Source organism: Erpetoichthys calabaricus, chromosome 9 (genome assembly GCF_900747795.2).
Source record: "Erpetoichthys calabaricus chromosome 9, fErpCal1.3, whole genome shotgun sequence".
In the NCBI taxonomy this organism is placed as follows: domain Eukaryota; kingdom Metazoa; phylum Chordata; class Cladistia; order Polypteriformes; family Polypteridae; genus Erpetoichthys; species Erpetoichthys calabaricus.
The window spans coordinates 133,801,662-133,824,315 of NC_041402.2; the positions used below are offsets into that span (position 1 = coordinate 133,801,662).

At 36.0% G+C, this 22,654-nt stretch overlaps 1 protein-coding gene across 1 annotated transcript in view; it reads left to right on the forward strand.

The window, feature by feature from the left end:
• Positions 1–22,381, forward strand: part of necap1 (NECAP endocytosis associated 1) — a 40,881-nt gene extending 18,500 nt beyond the window's left edge. Inside the window, exons 3-8 of the mRNA XM_028810181.2 lie at positions 3,393–3,497; positions 8,714–8,795; positions 13,958–14,066; positions 18,519–18,690; positions 19,368–19,458; positions 19,926–22,381. Coding sequence (XP_028666014.1) covers positions 3,393–3,497; positions 8,714–8,795; positions 13,958–14,066; positions 18,519–18,690; positions 19,368–19,458; positions 19,926–19,974 — 608 coding nt within the window. The 3' untranslated portion in view covers positions 19,975–22,381. The remainder of the gene's footprint in view (positions 1–3,392; positions 3,498–8,713; positions 8,796–13,957; positions 14,067–18,518; positions 18,691–19,367; positions 19,459–19,925) is intronic.
• The last annotated feature ends 273 nt before the right edge of the window (positions 22,382–22,654 follow it).

Genomic DNA, 22,654 nt, shown 5'->3' on the forward strand with positions numbered 1-22,654 from the left:
GAAAGTATATAGAGATATGCAATTGTAGTATGGTAACACTGCGCAATTGTACATTATTAACACATCAGAATAAACAAATAGTAAAGCAGTTGGCAATGGGTCAGAGCGGGAAACAAAAATGTAACATACTTTCTGAAGGAAATGTATCTCTTGTATGGAAAGACTTTTTATCATTTAATCACCTTTTTTGGTATCAAGACCCTGCTATTGCATGTACCAGTGTCTTAAAAGTTGATATCTGTATTCATTTTGATATCAATATTTTGAATTTGGATAGTGAACACAACATTTACAGTTAGCAAGACAGACGCACCTTAATCAGTTGTGAGACTGAATTATTTAAATGTTGATTTTTATTTTTTGCTGAGAATTTCAGTATACAACAAGTTTGTAGTTTTTTAGGCTGAAATGGCACTTTTAAAAATTGTTTCAGGAAATAGTTAAAATTTGATATCTGCTTTTAAAAGTTGAAAATCAATTTCTTGTCCAGTGTCTTTTAAATTTGTAGTCAAATTTCATCATTTGATCTCAATTTTAGGAATATCAACTTTGAAAAACGCATATCGGAATGTTTATCAAAATTAGAACATGGGTAACAAACTTTATATCTCATGTACTGTTGAAATGTTTATCTGCGTTACATTCAATTACTACATTATTCAGTTTTCTAATTGAGGATATTACATTTTTAAAAGCTGGTATCCAATTTCCAACAGTTGATATTAAATTATAAAATGCTGATGATAATTTTCAGAGGTGGCTATCAAAGATTAACCCCTGATACCTATTATTGAATGCAATCATGTTGAATTACTAAACCCTGATGTCAGTTTTTAAAATGCTGATATCAAATTTTAATAAAGGTTGATATTAAAGTGCAGAAACTTAATATCAAATTTGAAAAGCCTGCTACGAGTCTTTCTTCGGCGGCACTTGTGTCCTTGGATCCCACCCCATTTCACATTTCCTCTTCTTAACATTAGTTCTAGTTGCCTGGAGCATTAGCATTAACTAGTGCATTTGCAAATGTAACTTTACATTCAGAAATATTAACACATTAGGTGTACATGTGTATACATAATGTTACATAAAACGTTATTGTGAAAGGTTGTACAGAATTGATGGTGTAACTGATATTGTTACTGTGTGAGTAAGACCTTCCAGTGAAATTGTTCATCGCACCTTTAGAAAGCAAATTTTGTGGAAGCTAAAAATTTAGAGTTAATGTTATTTTCAGGAATATGTGATCTTACTGAAATGTCTGTCTCTGCATATGGAAACAAAATTTGCTGCTATACTGTTAACAGACTCACAGATTGCAGTATTGCCCCATTTTTCTTCATTATTTTGAATCTACTATGACATCATACCCATTTCTGTAACAATTCAATATTGATCATCGAAGGAGAGATTTTTTATAAGAAGTAAACTGCCTTATAATGAATATGGATATCCATTAGTCTAGAGTTTATGTTGAGGGCAGATGCACCTTTAAGGGGGCACCGCAGAGTGACACTTTTACTCAATTGGTTGAAGTGACTGTCCATCTTGCAAGCTTTAAAGGCTGCATGGATTACCAAAGTAAAAAATATTGGTATCAAATTCCTAAGCATTGATATTAAAATCCAAGTGTAGCTATAAACCATTGAACAATCCAATAATAAAATTTCAAAAGCCTTGTATCAAATTTGAAAGCAATGATACCAAATTTAAGAAATAATATTGGCATTTTAAATGTTCACTTCCCCAAAAAATCTTAAATGCTAAAACAACTTGCTATACTTCTGTGCTGACAGCCTTTTGTAAGGTGAACATAATGTGTCTGTTGACCTATAGTAGCAGACCACCCCACCCTTTTAAGGTATTCTTCAGTCTCATAAATACTGATTGTCTGGGATGTTATGATCAAAATCCCAATATTCATTGCTGTAATTTGCAATCTGAAAGGCATAATTGACCACTCTAATAATAAAACTGTTAAGTTAGAGGATTTTTGAAATTAGCCCTGCAGTTATCAGTTGGAACTGATATAGAGACTTGAGGACAGAAGTTATAATACCTTTTAGTCCTCGTAAGGATAATCATGGCAGTGTTTTGAATTGAAGGAAAGGTAGAAATTTAATGATTTAAACATTCTTTAAATGAAGCATTGCCTTTGTCAAGTCTACTTAATATAAATGCATTTATTTACTTTTTTGCATCCTTCATAGGAATGTCTTTTCTCTGTATTTGTTATGAGGCTTTGTATACTGCAGTATTCTAAGTGCTTAAAAGGTAGATGCTACATTCTCACCAACCAAACAAATTTGTATTTTGTCTACATTTTTAAAGTAAGTAATTATTATTAACCTAGGGTTTTAACTTGAGGCAAAGTTTTAAGAAGCCTTACTGGGTGATAGTGATAAATCAAGTGGAGTCTAATCTGCACACACATGCTACTTAGTTCATATTCGGAGAAATTGAATATTTATTTCGTTTTTTTTTTTTTTTTCCCTCTGTATCTTCCACCAGTATCATATAAAGCAAGTGCTGAGGCATACCACGTATGGTATACATTTAGAATGTAATTATGAAGGTCAATCATGACGTTTCTGTATGTACTGAAATCCAGTATGAATTAAGCGATTAAAGCACAGAAGTCCAACTTTATATTGTGTGGTGAATACTGTCAAAAGCTACATCTAAATCTAAATAACATTTCCTCCATTTGAAGATATCAAAATGTCATTAAGGCTGTTCTGTAGTGCAAACTGCAGAATGAAACTGTTTGAAAAGGTTATATTGGTTAGATTTAGACTGAACCTGTAAGGCTAGTACTTGTTCCAATGCATTAGATTAAAAGAAATGTTGTGAATGACTAACTTTGTCTAGGGAATATGACCAGATTATCTTTAGAAATCGAGCGAAGAATTTCTTGTTTGGTTATAAAAGTTAATTTTAGAATTTACTTTGACATCTGAAGTCTTATTTTCTGTTTTATTATTACAAAAGAGCTAATGTTAGAAGTGATGCTGTATAAAGAGGTAGAGAGAGTTATAAATGACCCTTCTCTATTAGTTTAGAAGAGGGCATTAAAGGTAATGCTTGGCAAACGTGTTTTGCGTATGTTTAATTTAAAAATTATTATTCGCCATATACATTTTTTTTTTATATAAGGAATTTGTCTTTTTTCGCATACTCCAACTTACTCTCCACAGGGTTTTGTGGGGTCAGAGCTCAGGGTCAACTATTTGTACAGTGCTCCAGGAGTATTTGCAGGGCAAGGACCTTGCTCAAGGGCCCAATGGAGTAGCATTCCTTCAGTCACTGCCAGGATCTGAACAGGCAACCTTTGAGTTACCAGCCCTGTTCCTTGAGCCAGAGAGCCATTACTGTCTCTTGTCTCTTTGTAGGTGAACTGTTTGCTCAAGCACCAGTTGATCAATACCCTGGTATTGCTGTGGAGACTGTCAGTGATTCCAGTCGATATTTTGTTATTCGAATTCAGGATGGAAATGGTGGGTGTATAATTTTACACATTTTATTTTTATTACATGCAATATTTGTCTTATAGTATGCTATTAATCATATCAATGAAACTGGCTACATTTAATTATAATACAGCTATATTTGAGAATGTTAATTCTGCTTGAGTAAATCAAATAAAATAGTGCAATTAAAAGAAGTGATGGTTGTTTTACTGATATAAACAAATTACTGATCAATATGTTTTGAACAGAAGAAGGCCTTGCTCTTAAGCAAATGGCTTAAACAAATAGAATCAAGAAAACATGCTACCACCATGTTCATGTGTCTGAAGTGCAGCCTATTGCAAGCATATCTGATTTTTAACTTCTATGAGGCTTTCACTCTAGTTAGTGAATCAGTGGTTTTGTGTATATATGTCCCATTCCCTTTCCCAAGTCAAGTGAGGTTTTAAATGTTATAAAATAAATGACCAGGAGAATAAAAGGGTTGGACATCCAGGCAGAAATCCGCATTTATCAAAGAATTAAAGGATGTTCAAAAGCACACTGTCAGTGGCAAGTCTCACGTTTATAAAGGCTGCACCAGTGTGTAGAATCGGGCATATATCAAACTTCATCTTCCACATTAGTGGCTTCCAACTGCAAAATAAATGTACAGACATATCAGTGTTACGGTTTTAGCTGTGACCCCACCATGTACCTTTTAAACTGGTCCATGTAAACCCAGAAAAATGATCAAATTCCTGACTAAGTTATGAAAGAATGATTGTATTCATTAATGTGTCTTCATTAATAATTCCAACAATTCAACAAATTGTCACAGATCCACTGACAGTGTCTTTCTGTTCACCCCCGAACCCCAGAAGAGAAGGCAAAGTTGTAAAATTGGTGGAGTATTATTCTCTTCTAAATAAAAAAGCATTTTAATGTCTGTGTGTAAGATCCTAACCCCCACAGAGGGGGGTTATTAATATTATAGAATAAAATATATAATATAGAATATTAAGGCTGGGTTCTCCAAGAATCTATGGTCTTTTAAAAGTGAAATGTATGTTTTTGTTAAAGTGGTATGATCTAGTGCCTAAGCAGTATGACTCCCCTGGCCTTATCTGTTGTTGGGGCTTCTTGTATTTCATAAACTGAAGATGAACCAGTGAGTGAGGAGACGGACAACATTTTAAAAGTGTGAAAAAGTGCATTGTGTTTATTTAAAAGAGCAAAGAATTCAAGTGTCTGCAGTGTTTCTTAGATCAAGTGTCCTGAGATAAATAAAGTTACAGTAAATCATCTTCATTAAAAACACAAGCCATATAAAGCAGTCACTTCCCAGAGAAGTAAAATCTGTGCATTTAATAAAAAAAACAAAAAAACAACACACTAGTCCATATCGGAAGGACGGGTACTGACCTGGAATGTGTCACATTTCAGCCTCTTCTGGGAGATCAGGTCAGACCCTGGCAACTTGCACACAGCTACCATTGTCCCAAGCCAACACACACAGCAGCAGCTTCTTTTGGTTTTGCACACAGCTCTGCCCTTTCTCCTCCGGACCATTCCTTTAGTCCCAACAGCTACTTTCTGCCTTCATTGCTGCCTTATTTAATCTCAAAAACCTGCTGTTCTTAGTTGGTTCATGCTTTCTCTCTCTCTTGCATGCCTCCATCGAAAATCCGTACAGAACTCTAGCCATGCTTGTTCGAACTCACCTTTCTGGAGTGTGTGCTCACTTGCTCCCTTCTCAATGTACATTGTTCCCAATTTCTTTAATTCTTTCTTTCTTTTTCATTTTTTTTTTATCTACCTGTACATGGCCAGCCCCAGCATATGTTGTGTAATCTCCATGCAGTTTAATGGAAATTTTTTTTTTCTTTATGGCAAGTGCATGTGTGTGCCTACATCAGTTAACCAGAGAGTTTAACTTAATTGAAAAAAACAAAACAAAAGCAATTAATAAATTAAACCTCAAAAATATCCCACTATGACATACCCTACTACAAGGAGGGAGAAGTACAATACAGTACACCCCCAAAATTCGCAGGGGGTTACGTTCCTAGAGCACCTGCGAATTTTGGATGTAGTGGGAAAAAAAAAAGCCTACTTTTATAGTTTAAACCCTAAATATGCCCCCAAAACGCTTTAATTTAATTTCAAACTCTGCTTAATACATTACCTAAAAAAAAGAATATAAAGTTAAACCTGTATGCTGTACTGCTATGTCTCCTACAGTGCTAGAATGTAAAATACAGATGTTACCGCTATATGTACTATAATTCATGCAAGCACATTTTCATTGCCAGAAGCCTTAGAAAGTGCAGGGCATTTCGGTGGCATCTTGGGGCTTTAACTCTTAAACTGCCACATACTTGGGGGTTAATGCATCCCTGGACGCCAAATACTTTTTTGCTGCACTTTAAGTAAACGTCACAATTTCACAAAGAAAAAGTGAAATTTTAATGGAACACTTTGCATGAAAAAAAAAAAAAAAAGAGCATCAGAATTACTACAACACTGATCATTTTACAGTCTGCTAATGAACTGTAAAAACTATTTTAAAAACTACTGGAACAATATGTACAAGGTGCAACTGATGCCATGGATGAAATTCAGTAAATCACCAAGCCAACTGCGCTTGAACTGTCTGCACTCAAGCACACAGAGGTAAGTGCTGATGCTTGCAGGCTAGTCTAGTGAAGCGGCTCAATCCTAGGGACAGTGAGGCAGCAGGGTGTCACGGAATTGTACAGAAACACAGGAGATTGTAGAGACAGGTACTTTATTCAAATGCTTCAAACAAACATGTCTCTTATAGAAGTAAAACAAGCTCAGTATGCAGTTAGTTCTCGATTTAAACAATAGACAAACATCATAGGGGAGCACAATGGGAGCGGGACCCGCAACAGGAGCAGAGGATGTCTTGGGGAGGAGAGAGAAACAAAGCAATCAGCCAAAAAGGACAGGTGCTGTTCAGGCTTTTAAGTATGCATACCGCGAGAAGCATATCGTGTGACAGGGCAGCCACAAGTAAGTGTTTTTTAAGAGGGGTTTTTTGAGGAGTGTTCGTGTTTTCTAGGAGTGTATTCAGACCCCCTGCTCACAAGGGGCTGGCAGTGGTCATGAGATGGCTGCCCAACAAATGTACAGCACTGACTGATCAGCTCCTGCGTGCTCACAAATGGCACTGGGAAATGACTATAGCCGGTTGTGGCGGTTTAAGGGTTAAGAGGAACAAAATGGAAAATGCAACGCTCAGCTGGAGATGCATCACAGTCAATCAGCAGCAAGGAGAAACGAATAATGCTGTAGTGGTCTGGTGCCGCTAAGATTCACACCGTCAAGAAGACGGTGATTTAGTTATTTTTATGGTGGAGATTCCAGGGACGCACCCAGCTTTGACCCGACCCGCACACACTCACAAACGGAGACAAAAACAAAGCAAACCGGTAATCAAACAGCAAATAAAGAATGTAATGAAAACAAATCAAAATAAATGTAAACGATACCACCCTTGTTCCCCTTACAACAATTACACATTAAATACAGTAATCCCTCCTCCATCGCGGGGGTTGCGTTCCAGAGCCACCCGCGAAATAAGAAAATCCGCGAAGTAGAAACCCTATGTTTATATGGTTATTTTTATATTGTCCTGCTTGGGTCACAGATTTGTGCAGAAACACATGAGGTTGTAGAGAGACAGGAACGTTATTCAAACACTGCAAACAAACATTTGTCTCTTTTTCAAAAGTTTAAACTGTGCTCAATGACAAGACAGAGATGACAGTTCAGTCTCACAATTAAAAGAATGCAAACATATCTTCCTCTTCAAAGGAGCAAAAAAATCAATAGGGCTGTTTGGCTTGTAAGTATGTGAAGCACCGCGGCACAAAGCTGTTGAAGGCGGCAGCTTACACCCCCTCCGTCAGGAGCAGAGAGAGAGTGAGAGAGAGAGAGACAGATAAAAAAATCAATACGTGCCCTTTGAGCTTTTAAGTATGCGAAGCACCGTGCAGCATAGTTAAAAGCTGCACACAGAAGGTAGCAACGTGAAGATAATCTTTCAGCATTTTCAGACGAGCGTCCGTATCGTCTAGGTGTGCGAACAGCCCCCCTGCTCACACCCCCTACGTCAGGATCACAGATAGTCAGCGCAAGAGAGAGAGAAAGAAAAGTAAGTTGGGTAGCTTCTCAGCCATCTGCTAATAGTGTCCCTTGTATGAAATCAACTGGGCAAACCAACTGAGGAAGCATGTACCACAAATTAAAAGACCCATTGTCCGCAGAAACCCGCGAAGCAGCGAAAAATCAGCGATATATATTTAAATATGCTTACATATAAAATCCGCGATGGAGTGAAGCTGCGAAAGGCGAAGCGCGATATAGCGAGGGATTACTGTACAACAAAGCACAAACAAAAGACACACAAAAAAAAAAAAGTTCATGAGAAATGTCAACGGATGAAATGTAATGATGAAAGTAGTCCAGAGATCCGCACGTTGAATGGTAATGTAAAGGCAGTCCTACCGCTAGTTCCTGAAAAGGTTGAACTTGGGTGGACGGGTTCAGGAGCGCTCCTTTCTTTGCAGGTTGGCCATGAATCCACTTATTGTCCTCATGTCCACAGGCAGACAATCCATACGCCAACCACAAAACAATCCAGGACAAAACGAATAAATACAAGTAACCCAACAGAAAGCAGACAGGAACTTGAAACACAAATTACAAAAACTTTTTTTTTTTTTTTGGTTTTGGTCACCGGCCCCCTTTTAAAAAGCTGAGCTGACATCCTTTGATCCTAACAGCCCCAGCACCCTCAGCAGAAGACCAATCAGAGCCACTGCAGGGAGTTGCAGTTTCAAATTCTTTCGGCTACTTTCACCATTCCAAGCCGCGTTTTCTTCTACAGTTGCTTCCTGTTCTCTCTACAGTACAGTATTGCCATAAAAATTGCGGAGGACTTTTGTGGTTTCCGCTAACAATTATTAGATAGGTTCTAAGGAAAAATCTGCAAATGACTGAGGCCGTAAACTCTGAACTGCGACTTCACGGGGATCTACTGTAAACCCAACAATGGAAAGAATTAACTTGACATTTTCATCAACCCACATTTTGTAGCAGCTTGTCCATTCTTCATTTGTATTTTTAAGTTGTGTAGATTCAACCAACAATGCTATATACAACATATACTTATTCAGAAATCATTAATAAGACATTTAGTCTATGCTTTACAATGCTTGTTTTGCTTTTTTTAGGACGAAGTGCATTTATTGGAATTGGATTTAGTGATAGAGGAGATGCTTTTGATTTCAACGTGGCATTGCAGGACCACTTCAAGTATGTTGTATTAAATCTTATTATGGACCAGTATTTTCTTTCTAAAGTGTTGGATAAAATTGTGATTTTTACAACTCAAATTTTACTCAAAAATGCAGCCTTTATGAGAAATTTCAGTTTGGCTTTTTCCCTGGTCACTCCATAGAAGCAGCTTTAAGTCAAGTTGTAGTCAATAGTCTAATCTACATACTGCAAGAAAGGCCACTGTTAAGTTGTAGAGTTTGATATGTATGTATGCACAGCCTTGTCTGTGTTTATATTTAAAGAAAAAATGTAGAGTGTGGTTCAACAGAATTTAGTTCATTAGAGTTCCAGGTGCACATACAACACAATATACATTTAATATACACCATAACCTTAGCAAAACCATTGCAACAATACAATGTAACAAAACAAAAGATGCAGTACTATGCAGTTCAAATGTGCTCAATACCCATAGTAAAATGCAGATTGTAGAGTAACCGTACGTAATTGGGGAAAATGTTATAGGGACATAGTACTGGGCGACATGGAGGAGTTCAGAGGTCTGAAAGCTTTGGGGGGAAAAAAAGCTGTTATATAGGACTTGACTCTGCCAGTCCTAATGCTGTGGTATCTTCTACCTGGCGGCTGGAGGCCAAATAGTATGTATGATGGGTGAGAGACATATTTCACAGTGGTGGAGGCACTATGCGAACTGCGTTTCTGAAAAATGTCCTGGATGGAGGAGATGGAGACCCTGATGAACCTCTCTGCTGTCCTCACTACATGCTTCAGTCTTGTGCTCATGTGGCGACTTGGCAGTTGGGGCTAAAACCACAAAGTTAGTCTTGCTGTTTTACCCTAGACTACACTATGCACATTAAAGTTTGTAGGACTTGATATTTTAGTCCCTTTGTTAAGACAGGATTAGTACATCATAGCATCAGGTGGGCACCCTTCATCCTTGAGGTTTCAATGATGAGCCCAGGACATGAGGACATTACTGTTTAGTGTACTTCAAGTTCTTTCTCTCATGATTCTTCAGCGCCGCCTTCCCTTGACACCATAAGTTCTGCAATGTATACCAGCTTGCCTCAGTGTTGTAACCATTATCTTTGATGGAAATAATTGCATCTTTTGGTGTTATAGGCCTCTCTCTGAGCTGGTCTGCTAGTACAGACATTTGAAGGAGAGCCTTTCCTGTTGGTGTTTGGGGGGGGGGGGGTCTTCTGTTTGTTGTGACTAGCCTCTGCTTCAGAATTGATGCCAGCTGCCCAAGTAATTGGTTATGCCTCCTGATATACTGCTGTTGGATGAGGTTTATTATGCCTCCTGTTAAAATGTGCTTCAGTGATGTGGGTGCTTGACACAGAGGGTACCATTTATTCAGGCTCTGCTGGGCAGGAAGAATATTATAAGGGGCACAACACAATATTCAGAATTGTCTTCTCTCACCTCTAGTGATGTGGAATTAACAATGGGCTTCTTAATTCCCATGGCGAGAAACCATATGGTAAGATAGCAGTGAAGGCAAACTTCTTCTACTCAGTGTAATACCTTAAGCAGACACAAAGGCAGAAGTACTAAATAAAGTATCCAACCTGGACTGTTGTAGCTGCAGCAGTTTTAAAGTGGTCCGTATTCTCTGTCTAACCAGCACATTTCTTAGCTACGAAACTCTCCAGAAGCAAACTCGCAGCAGCTTATGTCATTCTCAGATGGAAAAGACATTCTCTCTAGTTCATTGTCTAATTTAATTTTCCTATATTAGATTTGTCCAGTCCTAAGACATGCCTCCTTGTTATCCTTATTATAAATTAAACTCTAATACATGTGGTAATTTAATATTTAAGTACACCTTTCAAATGGTTAAACCTTTTGTCAAATAGAAAAACAAGCAATCCATTTTTTTAATCTTAACTAAATTAAACAAGAATGCTACAAACCAAGACCAGTTGTTAAACCTTAACTAAGTCAAGCAATTCAAGTAATGTTGCTTCAACATTTCAGTCTGCTAGTTTTGCATTTCAGTCACTATAAAAAAGTCCATGTAATCTCTCCTGTGTACATTCTTCTGTCATCAGAATCGGAGAGAAGAAATCCTTCCATTCCAAATTAAAATTTTCATCCACACATCACTTTTACATTTAGGTATTTGGTTGTTTTTGCTATATTTTGAGCTAAATTACTTCCCTTAATTAAAATGTCCAAATCCACTACAATATCCATTCATTGATGCATCCAAACCCCTGCCAGTGCAATGTACTTACTAAAACAATAATCAGAATCTTTTGTTTTGGACTTTTCCATTTATCAAGTATGGATGTTTGAGGCACATATTCTCTCAATGATGTTATTTTGCTCTCAAGTATTTTGTGTATCATTCTGCATTTTAATATATGTAGTCTGTATTGCTTTGGTACAGAATCCACTATATACTCCCAAAAAATCCTTCAACATCTGTTAAAGTTTGGATAAAGCCAAAAAAACACACAAACAGGCGAGTCTGTCAATTCCTTTAAAACGTATGTCAAAGTTCTTTACTAAACTTATTGGAGAAAGAACTAATGAAAATTGGACATTAAAGCAGCTCACCTCTTAACTGGTAAACATTTTCCTACAGCCTTCAGTTTCAGGACAAAGGAAATGTAAAATGCTCAGCAGTAAAGAGATTATGGACAAAAATAACTGAATCTATTGTATGTTTTCAGAATTTTCAAAAATGATGGTTCCAAGGGAAGCCATGTACCAAGGGCCATTATCTGTAAAATCAAATATTTCGCAAAGTTTAAAGTTATGGTTGGAGAATCTTTATACACATACTGCATACCTGAAGACAGAGAAATCTTTAAAAATACAGTGCATGTAATACATACACTCTCATAATGTTTAAATGGAAAAAATTCTAATCTACCCATTGTAACACAGAGGGAAAAGGATGTCCCATTCTGTTTCAAATGACCAAGTTTTCCATCCAAGTAACTACTCAAAGCTGCTGTAGAATTAGACAAGAAGTTATCAATGTTGGGCGGCACGGTGGCGCAGTGGGTAGCGCTGCTGCCTCGCAGTTGGGAGATCTGGGGACCTGGGTTCGCTTCCCGGGTCCTCCCTGCGTGGAGTTTGCATGTTCTCCCCGTGTCTGCGTGGGTTTCCTCCGTGCGCTCCGGTTTCCTCCCACAGTCCAAAGACATGCAGGTTAGGTGGATTGGCGATTCTAAATTGGCCCTAGTGTGTGCTTGGTATGTGGGTGTGTTTGTGTGTGTCCTGCGGTGGGTTGGCACCCTGCCCAGGATTGTTTCCTGCCTTGTGCCCTGTGTTGGCTGGGATTGGCTCCAGCAGACCCCCGTGACCCTGTGTTCGGATTCAGCGGGTTGGAAGATGGATGGATGGTTATCAATGTTGCCCTTAGGTAAGCATATTGGATATCAATGAATCCTCTAAATCAGTGCTTTCTAAACCTATTCCACTGCAGTGGTCTTGAAATTTCTCCTCAATGCCCCAGCCTATTTGCATAGGTAGCAATATTTTAGAAGGGGAGTAGAGAAAAACAAAAAGCGATGTTTATGTTTAAATTTTTTTTATTAAATTATTTGCAACTGTAAGTGACTCCAATACTACTGGTGAGTTTTAATTTTTTTGGTATTGAATTAGATGTGGGAGAAGGTAATAGAAGGTAATGCAATGCTTCATCAAGTAAACTTTTTTTTTTTTTTTTTAAATACAGTACCCTTTTGATGATTTTTTTTTTTTCTTTATTATAACTTCTTACCATAGCTTTGAAGCAATAATTTTCATGAGCTTTTTCAATGTAGGCAGTGTTCTTTTTAGTTGCTTTGGATAATACATAGTACATCTTGCTGGAGTTGCTGACATTGATATAGTCCCTTATTCTGTTCTTTGATTCCTGGCTCCTGCCCATAGTGCTCAACTGGTGCTAAGTACTCAAAAGTATCAAGTTGGGTCGGGTCCAGCACATCTGATCTGTTGTACTGCAGTGTTTCTTTTTGGATCACATTCAATGTTTTAGCAGTCACAAGCAATTTTGTCTTTGTGTGTGTGTGTGTGTGTGTGCGCGCACATGCAAATTACACTTTCTTTTTGATGTCACTTTGCATACACAATCCTATTTTTGTATTGGGTTGTTTTTACAGTAGTTGCATCAGCTTTTGGCTTCTGAAACTCAAAATATGGTTTCCAATTTTAATACCTTATATTTGGAATCATTAAGAAGCTGTATAATGTCAGCTTAATGAAACTGTGAGATAAAAGGCTGTATAACACTTTTAGTATCTGAACTGTATTGTTTAGTTTTATCTGTTAGTCTGAATTTTTATCCCTTAAAATGTCAGAATTCTGGCTCTGTACATAGATTCATTGCATTAGTTGGTCTCTTCAGACATAGGATTGGGGTAGTATAATTCAGTTTATTGAATAACTGTTCAGAATGTTTCATACTGTAGCTAAAAGTAACATGGCAGCTGTTAATTTCAAGCCCTTTTTTGATAAATTTTAAACCAAAATTTAATACAAATTACAGCATGACTTTGCAAAGCCCCACAAGCCACAATGCAAAATCCACTTTGGAAAGGTGTGCTCTACATGTCAGTTAAAGATGTTGAAGTGTAATGGGTTATCTGGCTTCATAGCTTTACAGATGGGTTGGGCAATTCCATTGAATTTGAATTTAAATGTTAAATTACCTACTGTGGGCAAGTTGGTTCTGACATGTACATACTGCAGTGTACTTTTAAAAATCAATGAGGAAAATAAAAACAACAAATATTTAAATGACCTGCACATTTGGTTCATCAATTTCTCTAAAATGGCTCTGTCTAAACAGGTGTGGGTGAGAGTGCTCTGTAATATACTGATGTTCTAACCAGTGATGGTACAGCCAATGCCTCCACTCTAGGCTTCTACCCACTTCAAAACAAACCTTACCCTACTTTGGAATAGGGGTACTCTAGTCAGTCAATAAGTTTGATGCGTTCTCTACTGTCCTTTGCATTTAGAGGACTCCTCACATTATATTGAGTTAATACAGTGTCATTGTGAAAGTGGCAAACAAAATAAATACATTTGGTGGCAGGTTGGCAATTGGAAATGTGTTCATGCCTATGCTTTTATTAAGAAAGTGCTTATTGTGTTATTATATTTGCATACTTTGACTGCTTGTCATTGAAAAATTTATATATTTTTAGGTGGGTGAAACAAGAAAATGAAATCTCTAAAGAGGGTCAGAACCAGAATGCAGGTCCAAAACTAGACCTTGGCTTCAAAGAAGGACAGACAATCACATTAAATATTGGGGTATGAATGTTTTATTATTATAACAGGTTTATAATGGTAAATAGTACTGCATAGTGGTTGAGGATGTGTAATAGTAGGCAGGTGTTTCACCTTTTTGTGGTACTTTGTTAGAAAATAAATATTTTCTATTTGGGGCAAAATAATGAATAAAGATTGTGTATTTCATTAATTTACATTGTCTACATTACTATATCAAGGGGTGATGAAAATTGTTTTTTTGAAAATCAATATCTTAAAATGGTATACAATATTATTAAAAGTAAACATGGTAATAGACAATTTCGGTCCTGGGGGACTTCCTATCCTGCTTTTGCAGTAATATGAGATTGTTTTTATATTTATAAAAGAAATGTATAAACATGTTTTTTTTTTTTTTTGCCATAGCTCTAAGTGCTTAAAACTCCTTTTCTATGGAATTTGCTCCCAAAATTTTATCCTAATAAGTACAAGTAACAGTAAATAGATTGGACAACACTGCAAATAAAACCAAATGTTCAAGGCAGCAGCAACAACAGTGCCATACTCGCTAGCATGTTTATTCATAAAGAACAAATTAAATCATTGTTTCTTGAGTTCAGTCCTGGGGGATTCCTGGGGCTGCAGGTTCTTCACCCTAATCAAATTCCGATTTTAATTATAACCCTACCTTATTTAGGCTAGCTGTCACTTCCCCAGTTTATATGTTTTTAGTGTCTTTTCAGTAATTACAAATTTTAATTATTTACCCCTGTGCATTCTAGTAGGTATGACACTGAAAATTAAAGACAAAGGTGAAAGACAAATGAGCATAGACTAGTGATTTTGTAATTTTTTACTCAGACAGCACTACATTTTCAAGCATCTTAAAGTAGTTGAATTCTTTAAGTGTAAACCATTTGTGAGTTTGTCTGAGCATTTTATACAACTAGGAGCACAGAGCTTACTTTATAATGAATTGGAGTTAGCAAATTTGTAAATATATGTATAATTTAATCTTATAATGTCATAATAAATAAATTGTATTATGTGAGTGTGACATGTCAGCAGTAAAATAATCCCAATTATGCAGTGGTATTTTAATTTATTACTATATGGCCTTTGTTAGCTATTGTTATTTGTTTCTTTTTGACTGTGTCATTATGATGATAATAATGCCCTTTTTGGGTCCAAGCATTGATTTTATTATACGAGTCTTCGAAATAAAGTTTAAGAATTGTGTCTGCCCAGTTGCTATGTATCTGTAATTCCAGAAGTTGGCTCATCAAAAAAATATTTTTTAGTAATAAAATGCTTTGTATTTGTCATTCGAATGGATGGCACATCACAAGCATTAACACTGCTTTTATGAATCTCACACCAAATGGTATATAACAGACACATACCCATTGCAAGGTGCACTGCAAACAGCGCTGAAATCTTTTGATTATTTAGATTTCAGCCTGACTTAGAAAAGTAGCACAGATAGTATTTAATAATTTGAGAAATTCTTGGTAACCAGAATTTGTGGCCAGTTCAATTCCGTTTCCAATGTAAAACTGAGGTGGATAACTATATTGTACTATTTTATCTTTCACATTGGTTGATATAACACAAAAGTCTCAGATTGGAACTGCATGTTTAAATTATTTTATGAATCAGGTCATTTTCTCATCAATTTCTCTTGCAGCTGTCTTAAAATAGGTATGTAATTCACAGATAGTTAATTTTCCTTATTTAAGTTTTGAATGTTTTTTTTTTTTGGTTATATACTGAAGGAACACCTGTAACCAAATTCCTGCTTTCTGGCAGAAGCAAATTTTGAAAACGTTTGTAATGTTGGTCATAATTGTGTCATCAGAATCAGCTTTCCACCAACACAGTTTCCTCTATATGTAATATGCTTTTTTGAATGCCTTTATGCCTAAACTCCAAATGTACTGACTGCATAAGCTACTAGCTTTGGCCTTTGTGTTTTTGCAAACTCCAAGCTCTTTAACTTCATTCTTATCAGTAAGTGACTGCTTCTGCATCCTTTCCAAATAGTCTTTTTCAGTTCGCTTTCCTTCTGATTGTTCATTTTGAGGCATGGTAATATAAGGTGCAGTCACACTTCAGTTATTCAACTGTGGCATTCAAATTTTTTTTTTTTTTGCTATTTGCCCCCTTGCCATCTGTGGGGAGATAAGGTATGCATCCCCTCCCTGGTTGGTAGAAATAGGTATTGTTCTTAGGAAGGGATCCACTGTGACAGTTCAACTAAATTCTATGAGTCTGTTACATAATGCTTTGGTTGGTAGCTTCAAAAGCTGTGAGAAACCATAATATTATGATATACTATATTTTATAACCTAAACTTCTTTCTTTGCTGTCAGTAGGGTGAAAGGCTGCTTTTTTTTATTTACAGTAATCCCTCCTCCATCGCGGGGGTTGCGTTCCAGAGCCACCCGCGAAATAACAAAGTCCGCAAAGTAGAAACCATATGTTTATATAGTTATTTTTATATTGTCCTGCTTGGGTCACAGATTTGCGCAGAAACACAGGAGGTTGTAGAGAGACAGGAACGTTATTCAAACACTGCAAATAAACATTTGTCTCTTTTTCAAAAGTTTAAATTGTGCTCCATGACAAGACAGAAATGACAGTTCTATCTCACAATTAAAAGAATGCAAACATATCTTCCTCTTCAAAGGAGTGCGCATCAGGAGCAGAGACTGTCAGAGAGAGGAAAGCAAACAAATCAATAGGGCTGTTTGGCTTTTAAGTATGTGAAGCACCGCGGCACAAAGCTGTTGAAGGCGGCAGCTCACACCCCCTCCGTCAGGTGCAGAGAGAGCGAGAGATAGAGACAGAGAAAAACAAACAATCAAAAATCAATACGTGCCCTTCGAGCTTTTAAGTATGCGAAGCACCGTGCAGCATGTCGCTTCACGAAGCAGCTGCACAGAAGGTAGCAACGTGAAGATAATCTTTCAGCATTTTTAGACGAGCATCCGTATCGTCTAGGTGTGCGAACAGCCCCCCTGCTCAATCCCCCTACGTCAGGATCAGAGAAAGTCAGCACGAGAGAGAGAGAGAGAAAAGTAAGTTGGGTAGCTTCTCAGCCATCTGCCAGTAGCGTCCCTTGTATGAAATCAACTGGGCAAACCAACTGAGGAAGCATGTACCAGAAATTAAAAGACCCATTGTCCACAGAAATCCGCGAACCAGCAAAAAATCCGCGATATATATTTAAATATGCTTACATATAAAATCCCTCGCTATATCGCGCTTCGCCTTTCACGGCTTCACTCCATCGCGGATTTTATATGTAAGCATATTTAAATATATATCGCGGATTTCTGCGGACAATGGGTCTTTTAATTTCTGGTACATGCTTCCTCAGTTGGTTTGCCCAGTTGATTTCATACAAGGGACGCTATTGGCAGATGGCTGAGAGGCTACCCAGCTTACTTTTGTCTCTGTCTTGCGCTGACTTTCTCTGATCCTGACATAGGGGGATTGAGCAGGGGGGCTGTTCGCACACCTAGACGATAGGGACGCTAGTCTAAAAATGCTAAAAGATTATCTTCACGTTGCTATCTTTTGTGCAGCTGCTTCCTGAAACGACATGCTGCACGGTGCTTCGCATACTTAAAAGCTCGAAGGGCACGTATTGATTTTTGTTTGTCTCTCTCTCTCTCTGCTCCTGACGGAAGGGGTGTGAGCTGCCGCCTTCAACAGCTTTGTGCCGCGGTGCTTAGCATACTTAAAAGCCAAACAGCTCTATTGATTTGTTTGCTTTTCTCTATCTCTGTGACATGATCTGCTCCTGATGTGCACTCCTTAGAAGAGGAAGATATGTTTGCATTCTTTTAATTGTGAGAGTGAACTGTCATCTCTGTCTTGTCATGGAGCACAGTTTAAACTTTTGAAAAAGAGACAAATGTTTGTTTGCAGTGTTTGAATAACGTTCCTGTCTCTCTACAACCTCCTGTGTTTCTGCGCAAATCTGTGACCCAAGCATGACAATATAAAAATAACCATATAAACATATGGTTTCTACTTCGCGGATATTCTTATTTCGCGGGTGGCTCTGGAACGCAACCCCCGCGATGGAGGAGGGATTACTGTATAGCGAGGGATTACTGTAAATAGAGACTAAAGCTACAAGACTGAATTCTTTTTAAGAAATTAGAAAAAATGGCAGATTTAAAATTGATGTATAATACCTGGCATTCAAATCTGTCACTAATTACTTTAATAATGCATTGACAATGATAACTTTGATGGAACTAAGAATAATGGCATCCATTAAAGTTGTTTTAGTTAGATTATGTATGGCCATCACTGCAAAACTACATGGGGTAGCTAACATAAGAATCATTTTTGGTTTGAGTACTCCTTTAACTTGGGCTTAGAAAGACTGTACGTCTTGGGTAGGTCATGAAAAAAATGTAAAAATGCCATAAAACCACATTTGTCAGTAATATTTCTACTTTTTAAAACTTTCCTTAGCAAGCAAAGAAAAAAGATGGGCCTAAACCACGATTACAAGGTACTGGGGCCCTTGGACTTCTGCCTCCTCCTCCAGGTGGAAAAATAGCTCCCCCTGTGTCTTCTGTCTCTCCTAATCACATTCCAGAAGTTGCTGCTCCTGGCAATGCTTCCCAGTGCACAGGCGATACAGGTATGAAACTGAGAAATATATAAAATGTGCACACACACACACAGAATCAATTATCTTTTTTATTAAGGTGGATATATGCATGATACAAATGTATTTAACATCCAATGTTTGCAATGTTGCATTTTTTTAAAGAATTATTTGTTACCACAGAGTAAAATAACAAACTTGCTTTATGAACAAAAAAAAAACATGCATGATCAAAAAGTAAAAAAGATTTAAAAAAAAAAACAAAAAAAACCTTTTCCCAGTGTTGCCGAGTAAACATCTAGTTAGTCCAGCATGAAATTTGAATATTGGTTGCAAAGTAAATTAAAAGGAATTAATTTGCTGATACACTTTAAGTCAAATGTAGGAATGCACCTAGGATTGCATAATTTTTCATTATTACCTAATTTGACATGATGTGGAATCTAGAAATATTTTTTAGACTTTTTCTAAATGCTTTATATCGTAAACATATTTTCTAACAGTATATTAACCCCATATTGCACAGGTGGGACAGTTTTTGTTGAAAAAAATATGTACTTAAAGAACTGTGCATGTTGTCATTGCCTGAGAAAAATGCCAGTAAAAGTTAGAAAAGAAACTGAAAGATTTAAAAAAAAAAAAGTAGTAACATACAATTTTTACTATGCAATTATAATGTCTAATTGTTTTGTTCTTTTGTGTGTTTTAAGGTTTTCTTTTAGACTTGGACATGCCCAGCTCTGTTCCATCAGAATCTGCACAAGCAACTGACCTTTGGGGAGATTTTTCTAGCTCATCAAGGTACAGGCAATAAGTTAAAACCAGTAACTAAATCTGCATTTTTCCTATCCAGTAAATACTACAGACCTTCATTATTTTGCAAACCATTATTAAGCAACTTTACACATCAGATAAAAACACCAATTTGATTTTCATAGAAATAAACCCATTAGTTCAGTCGTACTGGTTAGTGAAATTAATTTATTAAACCTGAACATGTGTATTTATGTCACAACCCCACTAGCAAGCCTCACTCCCATAGACTTTTGCTTCTGGAATTAAGTGTACTTAATTTATATTCGTATTTATGCCAATACTATATTGGAAAACCTTTTTAGAATTCTGAATAAACAGAATTTGTGTAGGAGAACTTTCAGAATCTTTTCATTAATGCTTTCTCCTTTAATGTTTTTAATCACTTTTTGGATTTAGGATTATTGCCTTTACTTCAACTTGTGTTAACTTTTTTTTTTTTTCTTTCTCTATAGTTCAGCTTCTAATCAGAGTCAGCAGTCATCCAGCTGGGTCCAGTTCTGAGATGTATTTCAGCATTTGTCATTTAACAATCTGCTCTGAAATCAAAATCCAGAGTTCTACTAGTCCAATCACTTGCTATTCCATTTATGCTAAATTATAGTACTCCGAGCTATCCTACAGAATTGTCTCCCTATAACCCAAATCAACACTAATTTGATCAACAGAGTTATGAAAGCCATTGTACTACTTATGAGATTTTATTTACATTTTCCCGTAAAGTAATGCAACATTTAACATATACAGATTTTAGACGTTTACTTTATAAGAATCTGTCATTCTAAATGCAAAGTTTACAGTTCCTTCTATTTAGGTTTTCTTTTAACTGTATTTGTTTATTTTTCCATCTTCAGGATAGTTTATGATTATATATCTTATCTGTGAGTCTTGAAAAATAAAATGTGTAATTTTGCTTTTTTAACATTTGTTTTAAAAGCTAGTGTAAATTTTGTATCTCTCTCTTCCAGTGCTACATGTGACAGCCAATGTCCCAGTCAGTTGGAAGCAAATGTGAAATATTAAATGTTTAACACAAAACCAATTCATGATCACGTTAAATTTTGATACTGAAACAAGTTATCAAAATAAAATGTTGAAAAGATGAGCAATGATAAAATGACAAGTTGCATTACTTTCAGTATATCATGTTTTTATTGTAGAATATATAGTATGCCAGACATTTAATGTCTTTAAAGGATAGGTTTCTGTTAAATCTAGTAAATATTTCTTTGTGTTCACCTTGGAATAGCAACTGATTGATTGCATATAAAATCTGTAGATATACAAGTATACATTGACTATTTTACATTTTGAAGAGAGAACATATTTTAAGTAACCATCACTGTTGATTTCTGGTATTTTATCTGGTGGTAGTTTGACTAAAATGTTCTTCTTTATTAGATGTACAGACAATTCACATTTTCACTATCATTTGGAAAAATAAAGGTATTCTTGTAATGCATATAACTTTGTGTAAAGAAAAAAGTTAAGTTCTTTACTCATTGGCATTGTGATTACATAAATGTAATGTAAATCATTTTGTTCACTACATAGTAAGAGCATCTGCTTCATATATTTGATGTAAATGGCATAGTTCATTCAAGTAACATTACATATCCGTATATGTTATCTACTGTACTTTTTGACTATTCTAACATTAATTCTTGTAAAAAAAATAATCTAAGTGATATTACTGCTTAGCATTGTCTAACTGTGGGCAAATGTTAACAGCATACTTGGTTTTCTGTTGAGTGTCTGTAAACTTCACAATTACTAAGGTACGTCCAGTTATTTGGAGCTGCACAGTTTTTGAAATTACTTAGACACTAATCAATATATGCAAACTCGACTGTCTTTACTAAATGTCACGCTTCAGTGTCTGGTATCTGGTTTTTGGTATTGTTTACATTGCTGACGTGATGTTCAATAATTTGTCTTAAACATAAGAGTTTAGTATCTTGAATATCTTAACTGTCCCCATTATTTTTTTCACCATTTTTTTCCAGCATAATACTTATGCAATTAATTTATGTTTTGAAATATGAAGGTTTACTTTGTTATGTTAAACTTGAATAATTTCCAAGGACAGCTTGTTCTAGCAAGTGATTTTGGTAGAATGCATTTTCTGGTTTGTGCAAATGGTTGAATCCTTGTCGCTAGTTGCTAAATCATGTCTGCTTCTGTAAAGATATTTGTATTGTTTAGTCATTCAAAGTATTTTTTAAATGTTGGTCATTTAATTTATTCATCTGCTTTCCTGCTTAACAAAAAGTACCTGTGGGTATACTTGAACTGAAAGACCACGTTAGAAAGAACAAAACGTATTGCTGTTTAAAGTGCTAGTGAGTAATGCTGCAAAACATTTTTTTTTTTTTTATTCTTAATAAATTCTTAAGAATTTGAGGCATTTGGTTTTAAAAATGTGGTGGTCTTTGCTGCATTACTGTGTAGTCTCTACACAGGTAGTTTACATTTCTCTTGTCATATTCTGCTGCACTTTTTTTTTTTTTTTAAACTCAAGTATTAAATTTGCACAGTTATTGGTTGGTTTGCAACTGTTGGATATAGCAGGCACTTTATTTATAGTACTTGATTTGTTAGTGTTTAAATTAAGAATATGATCTCATTAATTTCAGTATTTAGTTTTGTGAATAAAAATTTACAGGAAAAAGAGCACATCCTTGACCAGTACTACTACATTACGTTTAATTTTCTGTTTTTTTTTTTTTTTTTCCAAACATAAATATGTATTTAAATACAAGTTTGTCAAGGTGTTTTGTTTTTTTTGTCATTGTCCTTAGTATATGTTAAGCTTATATTGTCTTACTGATGCAAAAATGATGTAAATATTATGAATTTCCATGCATATATTTAAGAAAATTATAAAATAAAAACACCAACTCTTGTAAGAGTCTTCTTTTGCATTATTTTGCTTTATTTATATTATGCTGTCTATAATGGTCATTCCATCTTTAAATATCTAGCATCAATCCTTTCAGTGCTAGCCTCCTGTTTTCAAGCTTGATTGTCAGGGGTGTGAAACTCAGGTCCTGGAATCACTGCAGTGGCTGCAGGTTTTTAGGTTTTTATTGTAGCCATTTTCTCAGTACACAGTGAATTTCTGCCACTAATGGAACAGACTTGTTTTGCCTTGTGGAAGAAAACATAAGCGACAGTAATTAAC